Raw genomic sequence first — 23,351 nt, 5'->3', positions numbered from 1 at the left:
ACAATACTCAGAAGCCATCAGTGGAGCTAGTTGGCCTGAGTGGCAGGCCAGGAGGAGGAGGAAGAGCGAGACCATGGCCAGGGCCACCCATGCCCCCAACCCATCTGTTGCTCAAGCCTGAGTGCTGTCTATAGGTGGGACATTTATTCCAGAAGGATCTTTGTTGGCATCCTGCCGTACTTGCCTTCCCACGTTCAGGGGCAGATGTAAATACTAGGCAAAACCCTGGTGGAAAACACATTGGGGTAAGCACCCAGGTGCGGCATTGACCATCCTGACTTCAAGCCCCTACCCCCGCACTTGCTGACAGATGGGGAAACTGAGCCATGGACCACAGAGTGTGGTGGTGAGTGTGTGGGGATCAGGAAGGAGGTAAGGGACATGTACATGATCAGACCAAGTCATAAAATTTCAGATTCTGCGGAGGGTTGAGTTGTCTCAGAATACCCTGCAGTGTGGCTTCTGCTCAGAGCCAGAGTCCTCGTCTCGTGGCTGTAAGCTCACAGGGGTGGGGATGTCCGATTCCAGGGCCCCATCTCTCGGGCATCTCTGCACATTCTGGCTGAGAGTGTGAGCGCAGTGTTGTAGAGTAGCAGGGAAGAACACACCCAGTTGTTGTATGACTATAGCGTAGCTCTTTCCAGGAGCCTGCGTGGTCACCACTAACTTACAGAAGACAACTGGTAATTGGTAGTCAGACACATGCTACACATGCTACTACATAGGAAGCAGCCAGGCCAGCTTTGATAGACTCTACAGAGAAACCGAGGCCTCAGGAAGCTAAGTTGTAAGCCATAGATGCGGCAAGCAGGGTAAGGAGTTGAGCTGGGGCCGCCTGACTTCTGTCCGGGCTCTGGAGCACCCTGGAGCACCCACTGTAGCCATCAGGCTCCATGTCTGTAGCTCAGGCTGACTATTCCCAACAACTGAGCCTATCGGGAGCTACATATGCTGAGGCCAAGGCAAACACTGGTGGGGACGTGGGGGCAAGAGGCGTGGCTGCCCCATTCCTCTGCTTTCTGAATGGACTGCTGCAGGACCTGGCAGCCAGGTCTGCATTACAATTATTGTGCCTATGATTGTTTCCAGATGCTGTAGACTCACAGGTTTGGGGCTCGGCCAGGGAGCTAGCCCTCCCTCCCCCACTCACCACCCCTGCCAGTCTGGTACTATAGAGCTGGACCATCCATCTAGCCCCAGGCTGTCACCTTCAAACCTGCAACCTTCCCAGCTTCTGGGCAGAGGATCCCAGACTCCATTCCTGGCTCTCACTCTTAACTTCCTGTGTGACTTGAGGAGGTGGCTTGCCTTCCCGAGGCTTATTTCCTGGGCTACAGAATGGGTACTTAGGGCAGCAAAAGGACAGAATTCAATGCTCCAACTTCCCCTCACCGTGCTCTGGACCCTCGTCAAAGTGGGACCACAGACTAGCAGAAGATCTCAAAGGAGAATTGGAGATGAAGATTCAGGGACTTCAGGGGTGGGGCCTGTACTGTCACCATGATGCCTCAGTGCAGCTTGGGCATGAGAAGAACATCTCCATCCTCCAGATTCTGAGCTAGGGCTCCTGGGGTCAGAAAGACAAGAGCTGATTTCAAAGCCCTGTGGAAGAAAAGAGGCTTGGCTTCAGATTAGGAAAAGGGGTTAAAACACTTACCTCAGAGCGTGGCAGCGCTGGTTCAGAGTGACAGCCAGCACCCAGCCCTGAGGGGATGCTAACTCTGAAGTCACAAGTCTTCTGGGTGAGGCACTGCATGAGAGCAGGCCTATGCTTGCAAACCTGCAAGCATGCAAAGGAGCTGTGCGCAAGAGTGTGTATACCCGCATGACTCAGCAGCCTACAGTGAGTCCTGGGGCTCTATGGGGACCTCCATAAGATGGGAGAGACCGAGGCAGTCAGGGAAGTTTCTAGATGAAAGTGCAGCTTCCTTTAGATGTCACCAGAAGACACAACATGCCAGGTTATGGGACTGAGGTGGATGCTGAGTCTAAGAAGACCAGAGTTGCCCACCAGCCCTGACTTCTGTGATGGGTTCCTCTCCTTCTTCCTCTGGATTCTTGTGGGATGAGGTAGCTCACAGACAAGGGCAAGGAGATTAGCAGGAAAATGAGACTGCAAGAAACACGCAATACAATGGGAGAAGTCCAGTGGGGGTTTGGATCCCAGCTCTGCTACCTCTTGGCTGTGTGACCTTGAATGATCTGCCACCCTCTTTGTGCCTTGCATTCCTCATCTATGGGAGTTATGGACCAGCTCCTGGGGAGAAGCTGGCATCAGAACTACCTGCAGCAAGCACTTTGCCCTAGAGGACAAGGAGAAAGGGTCAGTTCTGCAGCCATGCTCCAGCCCTCAGATACAGAAGCAGGGTGCGGGTGGGGATCGTCAGCCTTGCTTCCTGCTGTGGCCTCCTGGACATTAGATTGGAGAGAAGCTCATCACCTCTCCTGAAGAAGTGAGGTGTGTTACCCATGTGGCACCTCATACCCACTTCTCTCATTTTTTAACATCAGAGAAATGATGCCCTGATACCCGGGAATCGTGGGAAGAGCTGCAGATGCCAGGGCTGGCTACAGGGACTTCTTAACTCCTTCCTACTCTATCCATTTGCTTCGGCACAATTGTACCTCACACCTCAGTGGTGGAGTCAGACAATAGTCAGAGGTCCGGAGTTCAAGGCCGTCCTCTCCTTTCCTTAGTGACCTTAGACAGGTGATAGCCTCTCTGGGCTTTTGTCTCCACAGCTGGAAACAGTCACTGTGAAGCTACAAATCTAGTGTATAACTGGCCTCTGCTAAACTCAGTACCATCAGTTGCCTGTGGCTCTCAGGTCTCCTGTAGGCCCAGAAGGCCACCGCTCACAAGTGTGAGGCAAAAAGCTTGCTTCTGCCAGCTATCCGGGTGAAGAGATGATTGATGGGAGCCTAGAACTGAGGATGGAAAGGCAAGCCAGGCAGCCGGCAGTCAGAGCTTCCCCAAACAGCTGACTTCAGCGTTCCCCATCCAGGGTGGAGCAGATCTCTTTTTTGGCACTTGGCCACCTCCACACCCTTCCCCCATTGCTATTTTGAGCTGAGCTCATTGTCCCCTCCTCCCACAGCTGTCTGTAGCCCTCATACCCAGAGTCCCACTGTAGCCTTTTCACCTTTTACACAGACACTTGCCAGCCCCCAGGACTGGGCATGGCCTCCCTCCAGTCAGATGGACACGCTCCTCCTGGCCACATGCAGGCAGGCCTTCCAGGGAAGACCTCAAGAGGAGCATAGACGAGAGATGTCAAAGAGACATCTTAGGAGTGGGCAGTGCCTTGTCCAGGGCTGGCCTAGCCTCTCTCCAGGTCTCCTGTCTGAGAGAGCTGTGCCCTTTATACCTCTGCTTGTTACCTCATGCCCAGGGCCTCTCTAGCCATTTGTGGGAGAAGCAGGAGGTCCCTTGCACAGACGGATGCACACATGCATGCACACATTTCCTGGTGAGCCAGGAAAGTTTGCAAAATGTCTTTAAATTTGAGATAAACTCTAGAGTTTGGCCTGGTAGGGTTGGGTTTAGAGAAGGACATGACCTAGCCCACACAGTCCCTTGAGGCCAGCCTTCTCTAGAAGGTTCTCAGCTAGCCACTAACATGGCACAATAGAGTGAAATACTTGAAGTCCAGTTAGCCCCAGGGAGATTGGAAAGGATGGCTTTGAGCTTTTCCCTTGAAGGATAGTAGAAAAGCATTAGCACTCTAGGGCACCAAACTGGCAAGATGTTGATTTTGTTTTTAAATTTTAAATATAAGTTTAACAGGAAGAGTTAATGAAAGCTAAGGCTAGATCACCTGGGGCTAAATGGGAAGGGGGCTAATTGTCTTCTGCACATAGGTTCTATCCTGTCGTAGGGGGCACTTCAAAGTTGAAGTGGCCACCAAGAGTTGGGGACTGCCTAGCTGAGCTGGAGTCATAGCTGCAGCAGGAAAGAAGGGAATCATTAGGACAGAGGACCTGCTAGAGGTGCAAGGACACAGGGATTTAGAGTCTCCCTGGGAGGGACCTACCGTTACCATGAATCTCCCATCCACCCCTCTCTGTACTACGATGGCCTAAGTCTGAAGTCACAGGGAGGAGCTTGAGTCTTTTGCAATGCCTGTGATTCTGCCCCTCTGCACAGGCCCCTCTTCCCCTCCCTGCCCTCAGCCCCAATCCCATCCCTGCGGTCAGTGGAAGGAAGCCAGAGGCAGGAAACAGATAGCCAGGGAGTGGCTGTGCACATGGTTAGAAGTCCTGGCTTTCCAGAGAGTTTCGCCCAAGATTACTCCCCTTGCATGAGGATTTGGAGAGAGAGTTCTGCTTCTATGGTACATGACACAGCCTGAAGGCATTTGGGATGCCAGGGTGTCTTTGAACCACCGGGTCCTGGGGGGCTCTTGGGGTCCTGTGGTCTCTCTTGAGCCTCAGCATTTCCAACATGTATCCTCTTCATTCTTGATGTCACCCATTGTCCCGCCCTTCCTTGTCACCCGGCAGAGGCATGCCCTTTTCTCCCAGGCTTCTCTTGTGTCTCCCCCCTCCTCTCTGTCTTCTCCTTGCTATCTCACTCCCAGCCCCCTCCCCAGGGTTTTCCTGAGGCCTTTTCCTGTCGCTGTGAAAGCTTCCATTGTTCCCTGGACTCTTACAGACCCTAGTGTTGTGGGCTAGGGATGGCATTTTTGTGGGATGGGAGGGGTGCCCCGGGGGCTGGGCCTTCTGGGCCCATGTGGAGCTGTGGCAGGAACCCAGAAAAGGGAGGGGGCTGGCAAGGGGACATGGACAGACGTTGAACTCAGACAAGGAGGCCCTTGAGGCTCAGAGGAAGCCAGGCTGGCTTCTCTCTCAGTGGCCTCTGTCCCAGCATCCTGCAGGTTACATGTGCCCAGTCCACCTGTGCCCTCCACAGGCTGCTTCCTCTAGAGCTCCGGGAAGCCTGCAGCTGCCAGGAGTGGACTGCTGTGCAGACATATGAGTCTGGGGACAAGGGCTGGAGGGTTCCTGCGGCACAGAGGAGGGAAAATCCAGGCCTGAGCACTGGACAGAGACGCGATCTCAAGTGAGGCCCTGTGAAAGATGGACGATTCTTTACCCTGCCCTAAGCCTCCGTTTCTCTCTCTGCCACCAGGGTCAAATGCTGATTTTGAGGGAGCTATTGCATCAGAGATTGTCACCTGGGAAACCAGGGTGACCTCTGCCTGCAGACCTAGGTTCAACTGGTCCCACAGAGATGAATCTTACTTGGGCTTGACCTTGGGGGCTGGTGCCAGGAGTGGGCCATGACCCCAGAAAGGGGCCTCTTTAGAAGGTCCCCGACGATGAGCTCTGTGAAGGCAGGGCATTCCCTGTCTGTTTCCATGTTCCTGGAATTTTCCACAAAGCTTGGTCAGAGTGGGTGTGCGATAGATGTTAGTGGAGTGAATGAATGTTGATAAGTCTAAGGTCACAGGTCAGAGGGTTTGTGTTACTCAGAACGGGATTGTTCTCTTGTTTTCTCATAGCCATTTCAGGGAAAGGCCAGGCACTGGGGGGAAAGTGTCACACTGGAGTCAGGGAGCAGGGTTCAAGTCTTGGTGTCACAGCAGTGGGGCCCTGTGCAGATGCCTGGGCTGTCCCTGGCATCTGTTTGCTCTCTGGCTACAGGAAGGGGCTATGGAGGGGCAAGTTAGGAATTACTGGCACATAATAATGATCACTGAAAGTTAGGGTCCCCAGCTCTTCTGGAGCCGCCACCTCCCCCCCCCAACACACACACACACAATTAGCTGACAAAGAAAATGGGCTCTGAGAAGGGCCTGGTAGAGCCGGGGCCCAACTACACATTTGGTTTCCAAAGCTTGTTTACTCAGAGAAGTTCTGGTTCTCCTCCCGGGAGAGACATCAAACCTCACAGGATACCAGCTGGGTGAGTCCATGGTCTGCTCATGTCTCTCCAGGTTGACCATGGGAAGCCTGTGTCAGCTCCTGAGACCTGGTACTGGTTTCACCTCAGCCGCCAAGTTGCATAAGAGCACACAGACAGGGCAGGATGGGGCCAGCTGGAAGCCCATCTGTTCTTCATTTCCTCTCCCTGGCCCTATGGCTCTGGCCAGAGCTTCTTTCTCAGCTGGTTGCATGGGGCCAACCCAGGGCTTCATGAGAAAGGTGCTCAAAGGGCTGCCAAGCACACAGAGTGAAGGGATGGACCTCCAGGGAGCTGGGTGCGGCTGCTCAGAGGCTACTTAAACTCTCCATTCTGGAAACAAGGAAACTGAGGCCCAGAGAGACCTGTGACAGTGGTAGCCACTTCCTGTTTCTCACCATCCTGACACGATGGGTTCTTCGTGCTATTCTGGCACATTTCAAGGAAGTACAGAAAGTGTGTCGTGGCAGACAGCTAGACAGGCACTTGGTCAGTGTGTCCTCAGACACTGTTCCCATCTGGAGCCCTGGATTTATCACATCTGGCTCACAGTGGTTTGGGAGCTACAAAGACACACGAGTTAAGGCAACGTCCGTATTCCTCCTCAGCAGCTGGAGGAGGCCAGGGCCTCAGCTAGAGAACCCTTTATTTAGACAAGAATCCAGCCTGAAGTCAGAGTAGGCATCCTACCCCGCTGCTCCCTCCTGCCATCAACATGGCTATTATGACTGACATCCCTGCAAAGAAGGGGCTGTGGGGGAACCAAGCTTCACTCAAAGAATGATTCACTCTACAGGGAATCCAGACATCAGGGCAAGGTGACCCGCTGGGGCTGTGACAAGTGAATACTTACTCTGGCTTCTTAAGATAGGGGAGCTATGGGCAAGGATGACATCCTATCTGGATGAAATAGCTTTGTGGAGCAGATCATGGTCCAATAGAACCAGCACCCAGAGCTGCCCAGTGCCCTCACCACTGTCCATACCTGCAGCGACAATAGTGGAAACTGCCTTTTGGTTTTAAAGGGTTCCCACTCCCTGGGCAAAGCCCCAAGCGCCCCCTGGTGGGCAGGAGGGGACTGCAGGTCGGGAAGTGAGTACTTAATGCTTTTCTTTTAATCAGGCTTGCTCATGAGGAACAAGCCTTCATTAGGACAGAGTCTGAGCAGAAATAAACCCATCCACAGACCCATCCCCTACAGGCACATTTTAAAACCTTCTAACCTATTCCCTTTAACTATTTTTCATATGCTTTTCCTTTATACAGTATTCCATTTCTCATCCTCCCTTCTCTCGAGCATTTTTCCAAAATGTCTAACAAAACTCATTGTAACTTCAAACATTATATCTCTCTGTGTGAGTGTGTGTGTGTGTGTGTGTGTGTGCATGGATGTGCCATGGCATGTGTGTGGAGGTCAGAGGACAACTTTCAGTAATCAGTTCTCTCCTACCCTGTGGGCTCCAGGGTCTCCAGGCTATACCAAGCCATCTCTGGGATGTTCGTCATAACTGCCTCAAGGGAACTCTGTTGTCATACATCCAGTGGGAACATCTGGGACCTGCTGTGGATTGTCCCATTTCCAGTTTTTTGTTACCCTAAATAATGTGGCAGGAAAATTTTTGCAAATGCTTTTGGTCCATGTATCGCTGATCATTTCCTTAAGGGCACTGTAAGGCCTTTAAAAAAGAGTCTGACAAGTTCTGGCTAGGATGAGCAGTAGAAATGTAGCAGGAGATGCCCGCCCAACTCCTCCTCCGGGAGCAACCGAGAGGCTTTCTCTCGGCACCTGCTTCAGTGACCTCCACTAGTTCTCAGGATCCAAAGGACTATAAAGCTGGAAGTACTCTCAGAATTGCCAGGCTCAACTTCCTGACCAGGGCAAAGATCCCTTTAGCAAGTTTCCTGACAGTTGTTTACCCAGCCTCTGCTTACATCGCCTTAGTGGCAGGGGACTCACTACCTCCCAGCCACCCTCAAGAGGTCTCATGAGCTGATGGAAAGTCAATACAAACTCATTCTGAAGCTATTCAGGGATGGAAGCCCCTCCCCCTCTTCTTCCATCCCTCCCCTCCAACTTTGCTTTCTCCTTCCCAACTTTACACCCTCATAGCCTTCCACTTCTCAGGCTGCCTTTCTGTTACTATACCAGCCGCAGAAAGGTCTGAAAGACCTTCCATCCCCAGCTCTGTCCTGGATGCCTTGCGAGTTGTCTATCAAATCTCTTGGCTTCTGTGGTACCTCGAGGACCTGTCTGTACTACCAGGAGTAGCTTCTGGGACCCACTGAGCCATGCCTGCGCTCCTGGTAGGGGCAGGGTAGGAGAGGTACTTAGCCTGGGTCAGGAAGCCTGCTGAGGCCTGGCAGCCTGTTTGACTGAGCGTTTACCCCTGCCGTGCTGTCTGTTGACATTTATGAGAAGAGTCCAGGCCTCAGCAGGGAGGAGACAAGGGGAAGGTGTCTGTTAATCCGCCTTCTCTCTGGGCTCTGGGCCCTCCCCCACTGGTCAGTATAAACAATGTCAGGACAGAGCCTTCCAGGAAGTGGCTCCTTGAAGCTGCCTGCCTGCTGGCCTGTGTCCCTTCCCTCTGCTATTACCTAAATTTGTCCTGTATGCCACTTCCACCAGGAGGCCCAAGGAATTTTCTTGTGAAATCTCTGTTGAGGGGTTTTCTCCGTAGAGCTGTGGTAGGCAGAAGAGCTTGCTGAAACTCACTTTCAGCCCCTCATGTATGCTCTGCCTCCTGCTCCCACCCCCCAATCCTTAGTTTCACCAGCTGTCCTGCAGCCTTCCATAGTGAGTGGAAAGGCGACCTGCCATGTCCTGAACACTGAGCACAAAGCTCAGGACACAGGAAGTGTCCCGTAAGCACCTGGTCTCTTCCCGCCTTCCTTGTCTTCTGCCGGCACACATCCAAGCTTCTACAGCCTTCTTTGGACTTGTTGAGGGTCCGGCTGGGAGAATAATCCATTGAGTGAAGACACCTAACACCCTTTCTCCGTAGGTTCCCTAGTCCTCTGATGCACGCACCTTAAGACGGCAAACGATGCCACTGCCACACTGCCCTCTCGTTTCTAAAATAGTCTCTTTCCGATTTTGCCTGGGCCTCAGCCCCTCCCTCTGCGTCATCTGAAGTACCCTGGTTGCTCTCTGCAAGGGAGAGTGAGTGTGTGCCTGGACTGAGCTAAAGCACCTGCGAGGGTATCAGGTGTGCAGCTCAGGCCTTTGATCAGCATCTGGTGTCCAGATGTGTAAACGAGCAGAGATACTTGTTGAGGGTCCCAGGTAGCAACAGGCAGAGAGGTTATGACTTAGGAACCTGACCTTGGAGTCCAGGATCTGAGCTTGTCCTGTGGGATGAGGTGTCTGTCAAGGAGCTGAGAGTCAGTCTGGCCTGTCAGCGTGGCATTGGCAAGCTGGGGCATCTGGGCCTATAGGAGGCCAGGCACCCCAACCCTGGGTATCTGGCAGACAACTCCAAAAGGGCCACGTTCTAATTCTGAGCTGTGGCCCTGCTCCTCGTTCCCTTCTCGTCCAACTGCTTGTTTTTCCCTTCAGTTACAATCGATACCACATTACACGTGTGGACTCCCATCACCCGGAATTCTGAGCCAGACACTCCGGGACATCAATTCACAGTTGATTTTTAATTCTGACCAGGACCCATATTTTGCTCCAAATGTTCCAGGATGAATGATTCCCCCTCCCCCCCATGCTGTCCTTTGCTGAAGATACAATTGGCAAGGCCCGGGTTTTGAAGGCTCTGAGCAAGAATAGGTCTGCAGAACCAGATTCCAGAGCCAGCCTGCTGGGGACAGGCCCTAAATCTGCCCATCAGCTAGGCAAAATCTCTGTGACAAGACACCCACCTATTTGTGTGTATGTGTGTGCGCTTGCACTCATATGTGTGACTGTGTGCATGCGTGTGTGGTATGCATATGTATGTGAAAGTCAAAAGACCACCCAGGTGCCATCCACCTGTCTCTTGAAACAGATCTTTAATTGGACCGGAACTTCACCAAGTAGGCAGAAGAACCAGAGCTTCTAGTTATCTCACCATACCTGGGATTACAAGCATATATTATCACCCTGAGCGAATTTACATGGGTTCTCAGAGTCAGACTTGGGTCTACATGGTGATACAGTAGCATTTTACCTATGGAGCCTTCTTCCCAGCCCCATCACCCCGCTTCAACATATGCATACACCTTTGGAAATGGAGGCAGGAGAGTACATGCATATGACATCTTATTTCGGGATGACAGAACCAAGGAGGCTATGGACACAGGCTGCTCAGAGCCAGGGCACTGGGTGCTGGATGGCAGTGGAGAGACTGACTTCAAAGGGCTCAGAAAAGCTGCAGACTGGATACTCAAAGAGCTCAGCCTCAGAGGCACTCTCTTGTCCCAAGTAAGTGGAGCAGGTCATGACTGCGTGGGGTGCATCTCTCACAGCGCTGCCCTCTCTCAGGCCTCCCCAGCCCTCATATTAAACCTGCTCCTGAGACATCGCCATTCCTAGCAAGTCCAGTGACATCAAGCAGGGGACCCAAAAGTCAGGACTGTGATGGGCTTGCTTTCCAAGTTTTGATTCAAGTTTTGCCTGGAACTCTAGTCAAACATCACCTAGTGATATGGATATCTGGAAAACAGCAGCAATAAATGTACATAATTAATGTGAATTATTATCTGATACACTATTATCTGTATATACTGATACAACTTTGGATTAGTAAATAATAGTAGTGCCAATAATCCTCCTGTTCATAGGGTTTACCTGTATCATCTAACCTAATGTTCAGAATATTCTTTTAAAAGTTTTTATTGCAGATACTAATTATTTATATCTGTGTGCATTTGTGTGTGCCGTGGCATGGATATGGGGGTCAAAGGACAACTTATGGGAGTTGGTTCTCTCCACCATGGGGGTCTCAAGGATTGAACTTAGGTCATCAGAGTTGGCAGTGAGTGCCTTTATCCACTGAGCCTTCTCACTGGATCCAAACACTCTCGGATAGAGTTACTTCCTCTAACCTTGTCCAAGATCACAGAACTAGGATTTGAATCAGAGTCTGCACCTGACCTCTATACTCTGTTTTCTAAGTTGGAGGGCAGTCAGGGTTACTATGACCCAAGCTTCCTGAACCTGATGGAGGAGGAATTTTCAGGGGTTCTTATCACAATGCAGGTTCTTGGATGGGGAGATGGCTCAGTGGGTAAAGTGCTTGCCATATAAGCAAGAGGACCCAGTACCCACAGAAAGAGCTGCGTGTGGTGACACCTGTCAGTAACCCAGCTCTGGGAAGATGGAGACAGAAGGACTTCTGGAGCTTGCTGGATAACCAGCCATGCCAACCCAGTCAGCTCCAGGTTAGTGAGGAACTGTCTTTGAAGGAAGGAAGGAAAGAAAGAAAGAAAGAAAGAAAGAAAGAAAGAAAGAAAGAAAGAAAGAAAGAAAGGAAGGGTGAAGTGCAATGGAAGAAGACCTTTTTGTTTGACCTCTAGCCTCCACACGCATGTGCACAGATATGTCTGCACACCTCACCCCCAACACACGCCAACATAGGTCCTGATTTGCTGAATCTAAGATGGGACTCTGGATTCTCTCTCTAGAACATTGCCAGACAATCTTGTCACTGCCAGGCAGGGTACCACACTTAATGATGACATATAGAGCCTGGTTCAAGCTGCTCTCAAACCCAAGGCCCATAAGAAAGTTATGTGGAGAGAGCTGTGGCAAGAAGAGAGTGAATGCTGACTTTAATGGTCAGCCATTCCTCAGCCTCAGCTAGAGAGATTCCATGGCTAATGTGGATCTATAGCTATGGGCAGTCTCTCAGTTTAAAATCCTGTGGTAACTTTTAAAACTCATTCTTTGAGCTGGCCGTGGTAGTACATGCCTTTAATCCCAGCATTCGAGAGACAGAGGCAGGCAGATCTCTGTGAGTACGAGGCCAGCCAAGTCTACAGGAGTTTGTTCCAGGACAGACTCCAAAGCTACACAGAGAAACCCTGTCTCAAAAAACAAACCAACCAAACAACCAAACAAAAAACAAAAACAAACAAAAAAAAACCGTCCTTTGTAAGTGCATGTAGGCTCACAGCAGCTTTACTCATGACAACCCCAACTGAAAAGCAGCCCAGTGCGCCCTATGCCATTGGCATACAATGGATATTATTTGGCAGCAAGAGAGGGTAAAATGCAGACACATGCTTCAGCAAGAAGAAACAAAAGGAAGAATATAAGCTGGGGAAATCATAGGAACCAGCGAGTAGCACAGGGAGTATTAGTGAGTACAGAGTGGCTTTGGGAGGGTGGCAAATATGTCCTAACGTTAGGTTATGCCCATGACTGTGTAGCTCTGAATATACTAAGAACCGTTGAACTGACCGTTTTCAATGAGTGAGATGTGCGTTATTTGGATCGTATTTCAATACAGTTATCAAGCTGTGCAGGAGAGCTCTAGCTTCTTTCATATATAAAACACAAATCAATTTTCTTGCTGCAAATCAACAAGAAAGAGGTTAGGGTTGAAAAGATGGGCAGTGGTAGAGCATCCGCTGCTGTTTCAGAGCACCAGAGGACAGCTTTCCTGTAACTCCAGCTCCAGGGGATCTGATGCCCTCTTCTGACTGTGCAGGCACCCACGTGCGCACGCACGCACACACACACAAACATACACACACACACGGAAACATACACACACACAAACATATACACACACACATACATACACACACAAACATACATACCTAGACACGCATACATACACACATACATACACACAAACACACATATACATACACAAACATACACACACACACTTTTAAAGTTAACCCCCCCACACAGAGAATCAGTCCATGAAACAAACCATTCTTAAATACATGCAAAAATGTGTCTTGCTCATTATGAAAGATGTGTGTCAAGCCTTCTCTGTGAAGCCTTTGTACCTGTTAGATTAGTGATACTGTGCACAGTGAGGGCCACTTGAACACAAGCACTGTAGATCCTGCAGTTCATCTGGGAACAGCCAGCTACTGAATAGCTAATGGGAAGGTAGCATAGATAGCATGGAGAGACGGGCCGGTGGGACATTGCTGTCCCAGTCACATGGAGAGTGCGCTCATCTTGTTCCTCAGAACTGTGTGCAGTTTAAAGCTCACATGGTGCTTATTTCTGAGACTGTCGAATCCTTTCAGATGGGTTGAGCACAGACGACCGCAGCTGGGGAAGCAAACATGTGGCAGGAGCAATAGCTAGAACCCCCGCTCCTGGGGATCTGGGCTGCGATGCTGGCGAAGCCTGGTGCGAGCAGAGGCAGCAGCAATAGGTACTACCACTAAAAATAGTGCACATACCCTGTGCCCCGGAAGTCTCGTTTCTGGAAATTTACCCTATAAGTTGACACGAGTACCAAGCGCTCATGGAAGCACACGATGAGCTCTCATGAATTCTGCTGCCATGCGGCTGTGAAGCAGAAGACAGTCACTACTGGGACAGACATGAAGGAAACACCAGGATTAATTGGGTTAGAGATGTATGTCAGTTGGTATAGTGCTTGCCCAACATGCACACGGCCCTGGATTTGATTCCCAGCATACCATAGAGCAGGTATGGTGCTACAGCCCTGGGAAGCAGGGCTGGAGGATTAGAAGTTCAAGATCATCTTTGTCTATGTTATAAGTTAAAGCCAGACTGTGATACATGAGACCTTATATTTCAAAACAAACAAACAAACAAACAAAAACAAAAAACCAAGTGATGAGTCGTGCGTGTCATCTGTGTCTGTCTGGTGAATGACAGGGGCCTAGACAAATATCCTGATGCCCCAGAGACTGAACAAGAGGGTGTTTTTCCATCTTTCACAAACACTGGAAGCTGAGACAGGAGATTTGAGTTCAAAGCCAGCCAAGAAAAGGATTGGCTCCATGTAGGGGAGCGCACAGTTGGCACAGGAGGCAGGGGAGGCACTAGTTTCTGTCCTTTGTTGTCACATCCCTGGTGGGACAAAGCACATGTGCCCATCCTGCCGCCCCTGCAACATCTGAGATGAAAACGTAACTCCTTAGAAGCCTGCACCTCACTGTCTCTGTCCTGGCATAAATGGGGAGCTCCGACCCCTAGGATTTGCAGGTGTGGTCTGGAGGCGACCATCTTACTTTCTAGATTGGTTACAGAAGGGCTAGCATATGGGACAGGATGCAGACTATGAAAGCTGAAGGCCGGGGCCCCATTTATTGTATTTACTTCCTGTCCTCCAGGCACGTCCCAAAGGCGAGGGGCTGACACCATACCAAGGCAAGAAGCGCTGCTTTGGCGAGTACAAGTGTCCCAAGTGCAAGAGAAAATGGATGAGCGGGAACTCCTGGGCCAACATGGGGCAGGAGTGCATCAAGTGCCACATTAACGTGTACCCGCACAAGCAGGTGGGTATGCAGGGCCTCTGGGCGAGGGCGGAGCTAGGAGTGGGCAACCTGCAGTCCGTGGGGCTTGGGGGAACGCTGCCAGGGCATTCTCTGGGTGGGGTAGGCAGAAAGGGTAGGCTGACTCGGACAGGGAGTAGGACAGCCCAATTTCTACAAGGTGTCCAGTGTTGGAGATCCGAGGATCTGGGCTGCAGATCTGAGGAACTCACGTAAAGTCCTGTGACCCAGGCAGAGAGGGTCAACTCACACTCTCAAGAACCAGGGGAACCGGACGCCCTGCAGTGTTCCTGTGTGCCCTAGAGTCTGGCAGGGCCGGCTACTGGTCCCGTCGTCTTGCCAGGCTATCCCTTGGTCATTGATGGCTTTCTCTGCTTCCTCCGCCCCACATCCTACCAGCATAACCTGGGCATAGCCTGCTGACCTGTTAGTCTGGCTCTACATAGAGGGACCCAGTCTAGAAGAATCTTTCAAGATCTTGAGACTCCATTTTTCCCAATCACCATCATCCAGCCAGAGTTTGTTGAGCACCTACTGTGTGCATTGGGGAGCCTGACGCACAAAGGATTTGTACCATTTACCCCCCACTCCAGATGAAGTTCTGGGCTTTTGGGCTCTCATGATTCTGTGGCTTGAGCTTTGGGAATACTGCCTCCTTGTTGTACTGCAGGAGGCAGCGGAGCCAGGGGATGGAGAAGGGCTCTTGCCCCTCCCCCAGGGCTGACCTGGGCCACCTCATTCCTCTGAGAGTCCCTGCCCCCACTACATCTGTTTCCTGTTAGGCTCGGACTGTGTCTCCCCGAGACAACCCAGCTCCCCCAGAAGAGAAGAAAATGCTAATGGGCTTTGCCTCCCTGCTGGGGGCGGGGGCCTCCCAGATCAGTCCCAGCTGCTGGGTGTTTCCTTCCACAGAGGGGAGTCATCCTGACAGCTCCCCCAAGCTCCCTACTGGCAGTCTGCAGCTGAAGGCTGAACACCAAGGCCAAGGAGAAGAGCAGTTCAAAGGAACCCAGAGCTAGGGCTGGCCAGAAGGGTCAGGCAAGAGCATTTCCCTAGGATTCAACCGATGATCCTGCCCCTTCAAAATATCACTGATCCTGTACAGCATCAGTTGTGGTTCCCATGAGCCAGGTGCCGTTCTAACCGCTTTCCACTGCAGCCCCATCAGACACACTCTGTCAGATACATTGTATGGAGGAGAGTCAAGCAGAGATTAAATGATTTGCTGACGGTTCACACAGATATTAGGAAGTCTTTGTGGAACTCTGTGGTTATAGAATCCTTTAAGACTCTCTCTCTCTCTCTCTCTCTCTCTCTCTCTCTCTCTCTCTCTCTCTCTCTCTCTCTCTCACACACACACACACACACACCTAAACAAAGACAGCACCTGTCACTAACCTCTAGCGGAGGCTGCAGAAAGGCAAGGTGGGGTGGCAGCTCTCAGTCAAGGTATGGCAGAAGTCCTGTTCAAAACAGTTTGACTTGTGGTACCATGAGCCGAGGACACACTGCAGAGGAGCAGTTTCCCAGAATACCCTTCAAGCCTCTCAGCTCTCCTCATTGACTCTGCCCTCATCCCTGGAAGCGCTGGACCTCTGTCAGCCCCTGGGATGACACTCAGGAAAACAGTGCCCAGCGGGGTGGGCAGAGCAGGGCAGGCACTAGTGAGTTCTCAGGGGCGAGGACCATGGGGGTGGAAGCAGCCTCACAGGAAGATGCTACTTTGGAGACAGACAGGGATCTGGAGCAGGCTAGAAAAGTACATGAGATCTAGGGCTAGTCCCAGGATGGGAACAGGCAGCATTCCCAACAGTGTGGGGCTTGACATTCACCATTTCCTCTCTGGAGGCCTCTGGACAAGACTTTTAAAGAGCTTACGGTTTCCTCATCTGTGATAAGCCACCACTCTCATGGAAGTTATGCCCTTGAGGCAGCCTGAGTTACGCGGCCTGACCACACAAAGCCCAAACCAGCAGGAGTTAAGGCATTAGAGGCTGGCTCACTCTTGTCCCTCTATCCCCTACTAGAAGACTCTTCATGGAGGCTGTGGGTAGTGGAGTGTGGGCAGCAGTGGAAAATGGCTAAACATCAGCTTGGGTTTGGTCTTAGGTAGGTCAGGGTTCCCATAGCCAGGCCATTCTTTGGGAGACAAAGAGCACTGGGGGCCTTGGGTGCCTGGGACCTCCAAGATGAATGCATAAAGATCCAGAGTACAGCTCAAGATGGAGTCCTTCATTCAGAGCATACAATGACCTGGGGCTATGCTCAGCCAGCAGAGACTCAGTTTCCTGACCCTGGGGGTGGGGGGCCATGCAAACGCATAAAGAGAAAGGTTAGTGCTGGCTCCTATTCTCTGGGACATCTGGAAAGTCCGGGGGATCGCCCACCTCCTACTCTGATTTACCCTATGTCACTGCCCCCCTTCCATTAATATTAAAAATAAACAAAATAAACCAGCACCTTGAAGGACCATTCTTGTAGCTAGTCTTTGCTTTCGCTAGGTTTGCTGAGAACAACGCCCTAAAAAAGGCACCCCCTTTACAGGAGGGAATGAGATGGGGTCTGAGGATAGTCAGGTGGCCAGGCCAAGGCCACAGAGCCAGTGTTTGGAGGCAGAGCTCCTCCTGTCTGGGACCTGGTCTGCAGGAAAGTCAAACTCTTTCTCCTTTCCCCTGCTGGGATAGAATAGGTAAGGCCAGTGCTCTGGAAGGCCCTTAGTTCCAAGGCCTGGCTCTCTTCCTTCCAGTTCTTTCCTTTGTAGCTAAAGCTTTAAAAGGCTGAGTTTATATAAACACCCACTTCCGGGGCAGCTAAAAAGTAGAATCCTGCCCACCTACAGCCTAAACCCTCAGCTTTCAGAACCGTCCACTCCATTTGCCCAACTGCCTCGAGTGTCAGCTTGGGTCAAGTCCCGGACCATACGGAAAAACAGCCTGCTATTGCTGAGGACAGTCTACCCAGCTGGGCATGCCACTGGGATTCAAGGGTCTTTGCCTCATTACCCCATGTCTGTCTACAGTGTCTGCTCCCCTCTTTTTGCCAGCTGGCTCCCAGCTTGCCCTGACCAGCTTCCTCTGAACCCCCAAGTCCGTGCAGAGAGTCCTTCTGCAGACAGGTGTCATTCTGGGGGTGGAAGAACAGAGTCGTTGTTGCCAACTGAAATGCTGTCCACTTCGGAGCTGCTCCTCATGATCTCTGTAATGTTTACAGGTCTTTGCTGACTGTTGTGGGTAGGGTAAGGAGGGAGAGCAGGCAGGGAAACCCCAAACTGTCTAAAGTCCAAAAAACTTAAGGGCTGGTGAGATGCCTCGGGGGGAAGGGTCTTGCCACCAAGTGTGATGACCTGAGTTTAGTCCCTAGGAGCCACCTGGTGGAAGAAGAGGACTGACTTCTACAAGTTGTCCTCTGTCCTCTACACTCAGGCTATGGCACACATGCACACGTGTGAACACACACACACACTTAACACATACACAAGTAAATACATGTAATTTTGAGAAAGGTACTTGTGTGTGCCTAAAGCAGCCCAGGTTACCAACAGTTAGCCTCTCTCGGGGTCCTTCTAAACTTTGCAAATAAGTAGTGTAACAGCCTGCTTTACAGATGGAAGGAGCTGCACAAGTGGCGCAACAGGCCTGGCAAGTTGCCTCCTTTCTCTCAGTTTCCCCATTAGAGAACAATGAGGCAGCTGGGCACGCCTTTAATCCCAGCACTCAGGAGGCAGAGGCAGGTGGATCTCTGTGAGTTCACAGCCAGCCTGCTCTACAGGATGAGTTCCAGGACAGCTAGGACTGTTTCACAGAGAAACTCTGTCTCAAAAGAAAATAGAAAAGAAAAGGAGAGAGAGAGAGAGAGAAAGAGGGGAGGGGGAGAGAGAGAGAGGGGAGAGAGAGAGAGAGAGAGAGAGAGAGAGAGAGAGAGAGAGAGAGAGAGAGAGAACAAAAAAGGCTCTGTTTAATAGTCACTCAATAAATGGGACAGGAGCTAGGCTTGGGTTGGCCCCAGACCCCAGACTGGCTTTATGGAACTAAGAGCTGTTGCCCCTTGGGCTGAAGTGTTGTACCTATGTCCAGGATAATCTTTTGAGACCCAAGGTCACTGGAGTGACAAGGGGACAGATGTGAGGTGGGGTTTCCTTCGCCTGAGACTCAGTTTCTTCATCCAGCAGATGTCTTTGCATCCCAGTCCTGCGTTGATTTTTGGGCTAGATTCGGGAGCTCTCTGAACTTCATTCAGGGGACAGTTGCCAAGAGAGGACTGCGAATCAAGCAACTTATCTGCCCATGGTTCCGGGTCTAAGACCCTGGCCTTGACTCTAGTCAGCCCAGAAATTTTACCTCAGCCTCCTGGACACGTGTCTGCAAATGGGCAGAAGGTGGGGTACCAAAGCGTTGGCTGAGCTTCCTCCGTAACTGCGGGTCTTCTCCCTCCTCCCCTTGGCCTGTTCCTTCTTCTCTTTGCAGAGACCCCTGGAGAAGCCGGATGGCCTGGATGTGTCTGACCAGAGCAAGGAGCACCCGCAGCACCTCTGTGAAAAGTGCAAGGTCCTGGGCTACTACTGTCGTCGTGTGCAGTGACCTTGGCTGCCGCTGCAGCAACCCCTCAGCTACCCCCTCTCTGTGCTGCCCAAGGGGCTGAATGTCCCTCACAGGCCTGTGGGCTTACGCAGAGGAGGCTCGTGTCCTCGTCTCATGTGCTAACTGTGTGGCTGACTTGCTCTCGACAGGGTGCAGAGACAGGAGGTTCAGGGACTCTTCAGCATAGGCCTGGACTCTGTAGAGGGACAGAGGCCAGCAGAAGTCTTGGTATTCTCACAGGCTCTCTTCCCGAGTGTCTTTGGGACTGAGTGGCTTTGTATCTGCCACAAGTACACTAGTGAACTGTGAATCCTGAGGCCTGTGGGAAGTCTCCCTCCAAGACCAGCCAGGTCCTATCCCACCCAGAACCTTGCAGCTTGCCTCCTATGAAAAGCCACTCTGGGGAGTTCCTGTTTCATTCCTAATCTGTAGTCGCAGAGGGCAGTTACTTGTTCTAGCAGCTGCTGAGGAGTGGTTGTCTGTTGGACCCACAATGAGTCCAAAATCTGACCACCCCTGACGTCACTGCATGGTAGCTAAATACAGCCTCCCCCTGCCAATGGAACTGGCGGGCAGGGGGACGTTAAACATCCTAGGGACATCAGGCATCACCTCCCATGACCTGCCCCAGACTGTCCAATAGGCTTGGGTTCTATCGGCTGCTCTCTTCGCATCATTAGCCTTCCATCCATGTCAGGAATGTACCCCACAAAAGCTGCAAGCCTGCTTCAGCATGGAGGATGCAGGTCTTGGCATTCTGGAGCTACTCTATGCCACCTGGGACAAGGGCATCTCATCTCCAGCCTCAAGTTTCCCTACTAGTTAAGTGAGAAAGTGCCACCAGAGGCCCCAGTGAACTTTGGTGTTCTAGAAGAAAGCTGATTGCCTCTGGAATACAGAGCAGCACTGGGGGGATGGGATGCCCCTAGACAACCAGGTGTACTGCCTTCTAAACCTCTGCTCCTGGTAACCACTTAGGCTGAGCGATGCTGGGTCCTCTCCTACAGCCATCCTTGTCTGATGTTCCAATCCCCTGAGAAGATGGAAGATGATCCCCTTCCCAGGTCTCCTCAGCCCCTCACACTGGGCAAGTCTAAAATGAGCCACAGAACCTCTCCTTTGGAAACTGGGGATAGTGATTCCCTACTTTTCCAGGAAGGCAGAGAAATCTCCTGGCATATCACATGGCCCGGGAGGACCACTGTCCTGGCCAGGGTCCGCGGTGCCCCCTCTTCCTGTGACAAGCCACATTTCTCTTGTCTTTCTCCTCTTCACCAGCTGCCAGGACTGAGTAGCTTGACTTTGCCCCAACACTAGGCCATTATGGAGAAGAAGAAAAAAAGTCAGACCACAAAATAGGCCTGAAATTCAGTGTTTACACATGGTGCCCAGTTGCCCTTTGTTTTCAAATGAAGATGCTTTGTATGATGAGGAGTCACAGTGAAGTGTTGACCTAGGGTCCAGGGAGTGAGTGGAAGAGATGGGCAGGTGCGTCTGCAGCCAAATAGCTGCAGGATAGATTTGGGGAGAACATACCCTCTGAACACTTAACACAGGTATATCTGTGGCAGTCCAGGGCACTAGCTGCCACCCTGCTGCCTAGGAGTGGCATGCTGGACTGCAGACTGTGAGCACCCAGCACCAAAGACTCTCCAGCCTTGCTGCCACACTAGGGCCGCCCCATGCCAAGCTTCCTGTTGCTTAGGAAAGGGCTGTTTCTGTCAGTCATCCCACTGGGCCCCTAAAGAGAATGTTTACAGCAGTGGGCATTGTGCTTGTGTCCCAAATAAGGAGAACTTGGGCATGGGTGAGCTGGGGCAAAGATTCAAAGAGCCCAGCAACAGAGGAAGTCAGGGTAGGCAGAAGGTGGGACAGGTGACCATTCTGGTCACTGTACTGAGTCTGTGCACAGCCAGGCCCTCTTGACTCAGGCAGCTCCTCTCTAGTCTTGCCTTGCAATAATTTGGCTGAACTTGTGATTTTTTTGAGGCAAGCAAAAGATACCACTATCTAAGCTGGGTGCTGGGAGACTTAATGCTCAGAGGGCCTGGGAGCCCAGGAGACAAGAAAGTGTGTGGTTTTACTACATTCAAAAGGGACAATCGCTTGCAGTCAGTAGATCTAGCGATCTAGTTGCGAGAGAATGGAGTTTACCCCATATGAAGTATTCAAGAGCTCTACTTGTGAATTTGTATTTATTTTGAGTTATACTTGACACAGAATTCTTTTTTTAAAAAAAATGCTATGTGTGTATTTTGGGAAAAAAATTCATAGATGTTAAAAATTCCTGCACGGTTACCAGTTTTTCTTGGGACACTGAACTTAGTAGCCTCCCCCCCAAAATTCTTCATAGTAACTTTTGTTTGTATATATTTGAGGGGTTTTTTTTTAGAGAAAAGAAAAATGGGATTGTTTGATATTGTTGAAATTGAAAACAAGAAGAGGCATTTTTAAAAAATGCCAGTGCTTTTGAGAGGACAATCCATATTGAGCAGATTTCTAGATGGAGTTTTGCAAGTCTGGCTGATCTGTAAGAGAATATATAGTGAGAACTTTTCCTTTTTCTTGTTATTTTTTTCTATGCTTTGGTCTGTAAAAAGTAGGCAACTGAACTACATTAAGAAGGAAATATTATCTACATAGAATTATTATATGAAGTTGGTACATAATTCTAACGAGGAAAAAAACTTTGTAATCCTTTAAGCTATGTTTTTTTTTCTATTTTGTTTTCCTTGGATGAAAATATCAGTATTAAGCAGCCAGTATATTATTCAAGTGTTTAGACTTATTAATATGCTCTTGTCCAGTATTTATACCTTTGTGTATTTTGAAAATATTGCTTTTTTAAGGAGAGTTACCAATGGACAACATGGTAAAAAGGGAACAGAGATCCTTTGCGCCTCTTCCTATGAGGTTGGCAGATGGTATTGTAATCTTTTCTCCTGCACCTTTGTGTTATTATCTTGTTATTATGGTTTTATTAATTTTTTAGAGGAGGGCAGGAAATGGGCAAGGGAAAAGGACACACTGGATGAAAGAGTCCTTTGGTCTGCTAACCCATTGGCCTTGCCAGCAAGACCCAACCAGGTACAAGAAAACAGGAAGCAGGCTTCCTCCTCGCCTGCCTGAGCCCTGACTCCCAGCCCCATACTCTTTGAACTTGGATCTGTTCACCTGAGCCCTTATACCTGCCTTTTAGCATCTAATGGACTTGAATCTACTCTAGACAAGTCTAATCCAACCTCACTACATTGTAGCCAGTGCAACAACTAACAGTGATGTAGGGGGTGTTGCAGCTTCTGGGAGGTGGCAACGAGGATCATCGTTTGCTCTCACGGCCAACTTCTCTGTACCAACCCCTGCACCCCCATAGGTGACCCTGTTCATGTTTGTATCTGTTCATGTGTGTACATTCAGCTAAGAAGACAAACAGAACCCGTGAGCCCTGCCTGGAGGGTGCATGGAGAAGGCTCCTGACTTCCCTGAAGGGCCGGCCTCGGGGTGGCATTCCGTTGTGTGCCTTATTCCTGAAGACTCTATATACGGCTTGCCTATGAAAATATAGCCTTTCTGTGCTGTATTAAAAGAACTTTGAAAAGAAGGAGGCTTGTGAGTTTGTTTACAAGGAGCATGGGGGAGGCTGGACGTTTTCACAGATGTGGGACAAGGCAGGGGTGGGAAGAACTTGGGCGACATTTAGTTCCCCCAAGTCTGGTCATATTGTCCTTGCCCTGCCTCCACCATTGACCTGCCTCCTCCCAGTCCCTTTGCCCTCAAGAGAACGCTCTTTCTAAAGTGAGGGCTCTCCCCAAGCGGGGCCCCAACTGGGTGAGATTGTCAGTAGATTAAGTCACACATTAACTCAGATGGACTCCCACTCCTGGGTAACCATATATAGGAGTAACTTGGTCTCAGAGAGTTCAGCCCTGGGCTCTGATGTGGCTGCACATGTTTGAATGTGAGCCCAGGATTGGGGTCTAAGACACTGGCTATCACATGCAAGCAAGGGAAGAGGGAGTAGGGAGTTCTTTTGATCAAGGCCAGGACTGGATAGGGCTGTCATAGGTTGGCATCTGTAAGGATAAAGCACCACCCTGAGAGGCTGCTTGTCCATAAAGCCTCTTGGCCAAGTACTGGTACTTCCCTTCAGTCTTGCTTTTCACCAGTCACCTACAGAGACAGCAATGCTAAGACACTGGTCCGAATGTGTCCTTGGGTTCTTAAAGACCCCTGGGTGCACAGTGTACCCTGAACAGCACCTGGTTTGAGGAATCCCCTTATGGTCCTGGGGGCACTAGTAGTACTGTCAGTGAGGGGCTGATGAAGAGGGGCCTCCAGTTCCTGTCTGCAGCCAGCTTACTATCTAAGACTACTCTTCCTGGTGGGCAGGGGATGGGGGAATAAAACTGGAAATCCTAGTTTTGAGTTTTAAGTTTCCAGGTTACTAA

General features: G+C 50.7%; 1 protein-coding gene across 2 annotated transcripts in view; it reads left to right on the top strand.

The window, feature by feature from the left end:
- The window catches only part of Zcchc24 (zinc finger CCHC-type containing 24), a 52,370-nt gene extending 29,866 nt beyond the window's left edge, over positions 1 to 22,504 (top strand). Inside the window, exons 3-4 of one of the 2 annotated variants that reach the window (XM_038348878.1) lie at positions 14,165 to 14,329; positions 18,790 to 22,504. In XM_038348878.1, coding sequence (XP_038204806.1) covers positions 14,165 to 14,329; positions 18,790 to 18,903 — 279 coding nt within the window. In that variant the 3' untranslated portion in view covers positions 18,904 to 22,504. The other variant, XM_038348879.1, reaches the window with a different exon arrangement.
- The last annotated feature ends 847 nt before the right edge of the window (positions 22,505 to 23,351 follow it).

This window comes from Arvicola amphibius, chromosome 12, assembly GCF_903992535.2.
Source record: "Arvicola amphibius chromosome 12, mArvAmp1.2, whole genome shotgun sequence".
In the NCBI taxonomy this organism is placed as follows: Eukaryota; Metazoa; Chordata; class Mammalia; order Rodentia; family Cricetidae; genus Arvicola; species Arvicola amphibius.
This window is presented reverse-complemented; position numbering and strand designations above follow the sequence as displayed.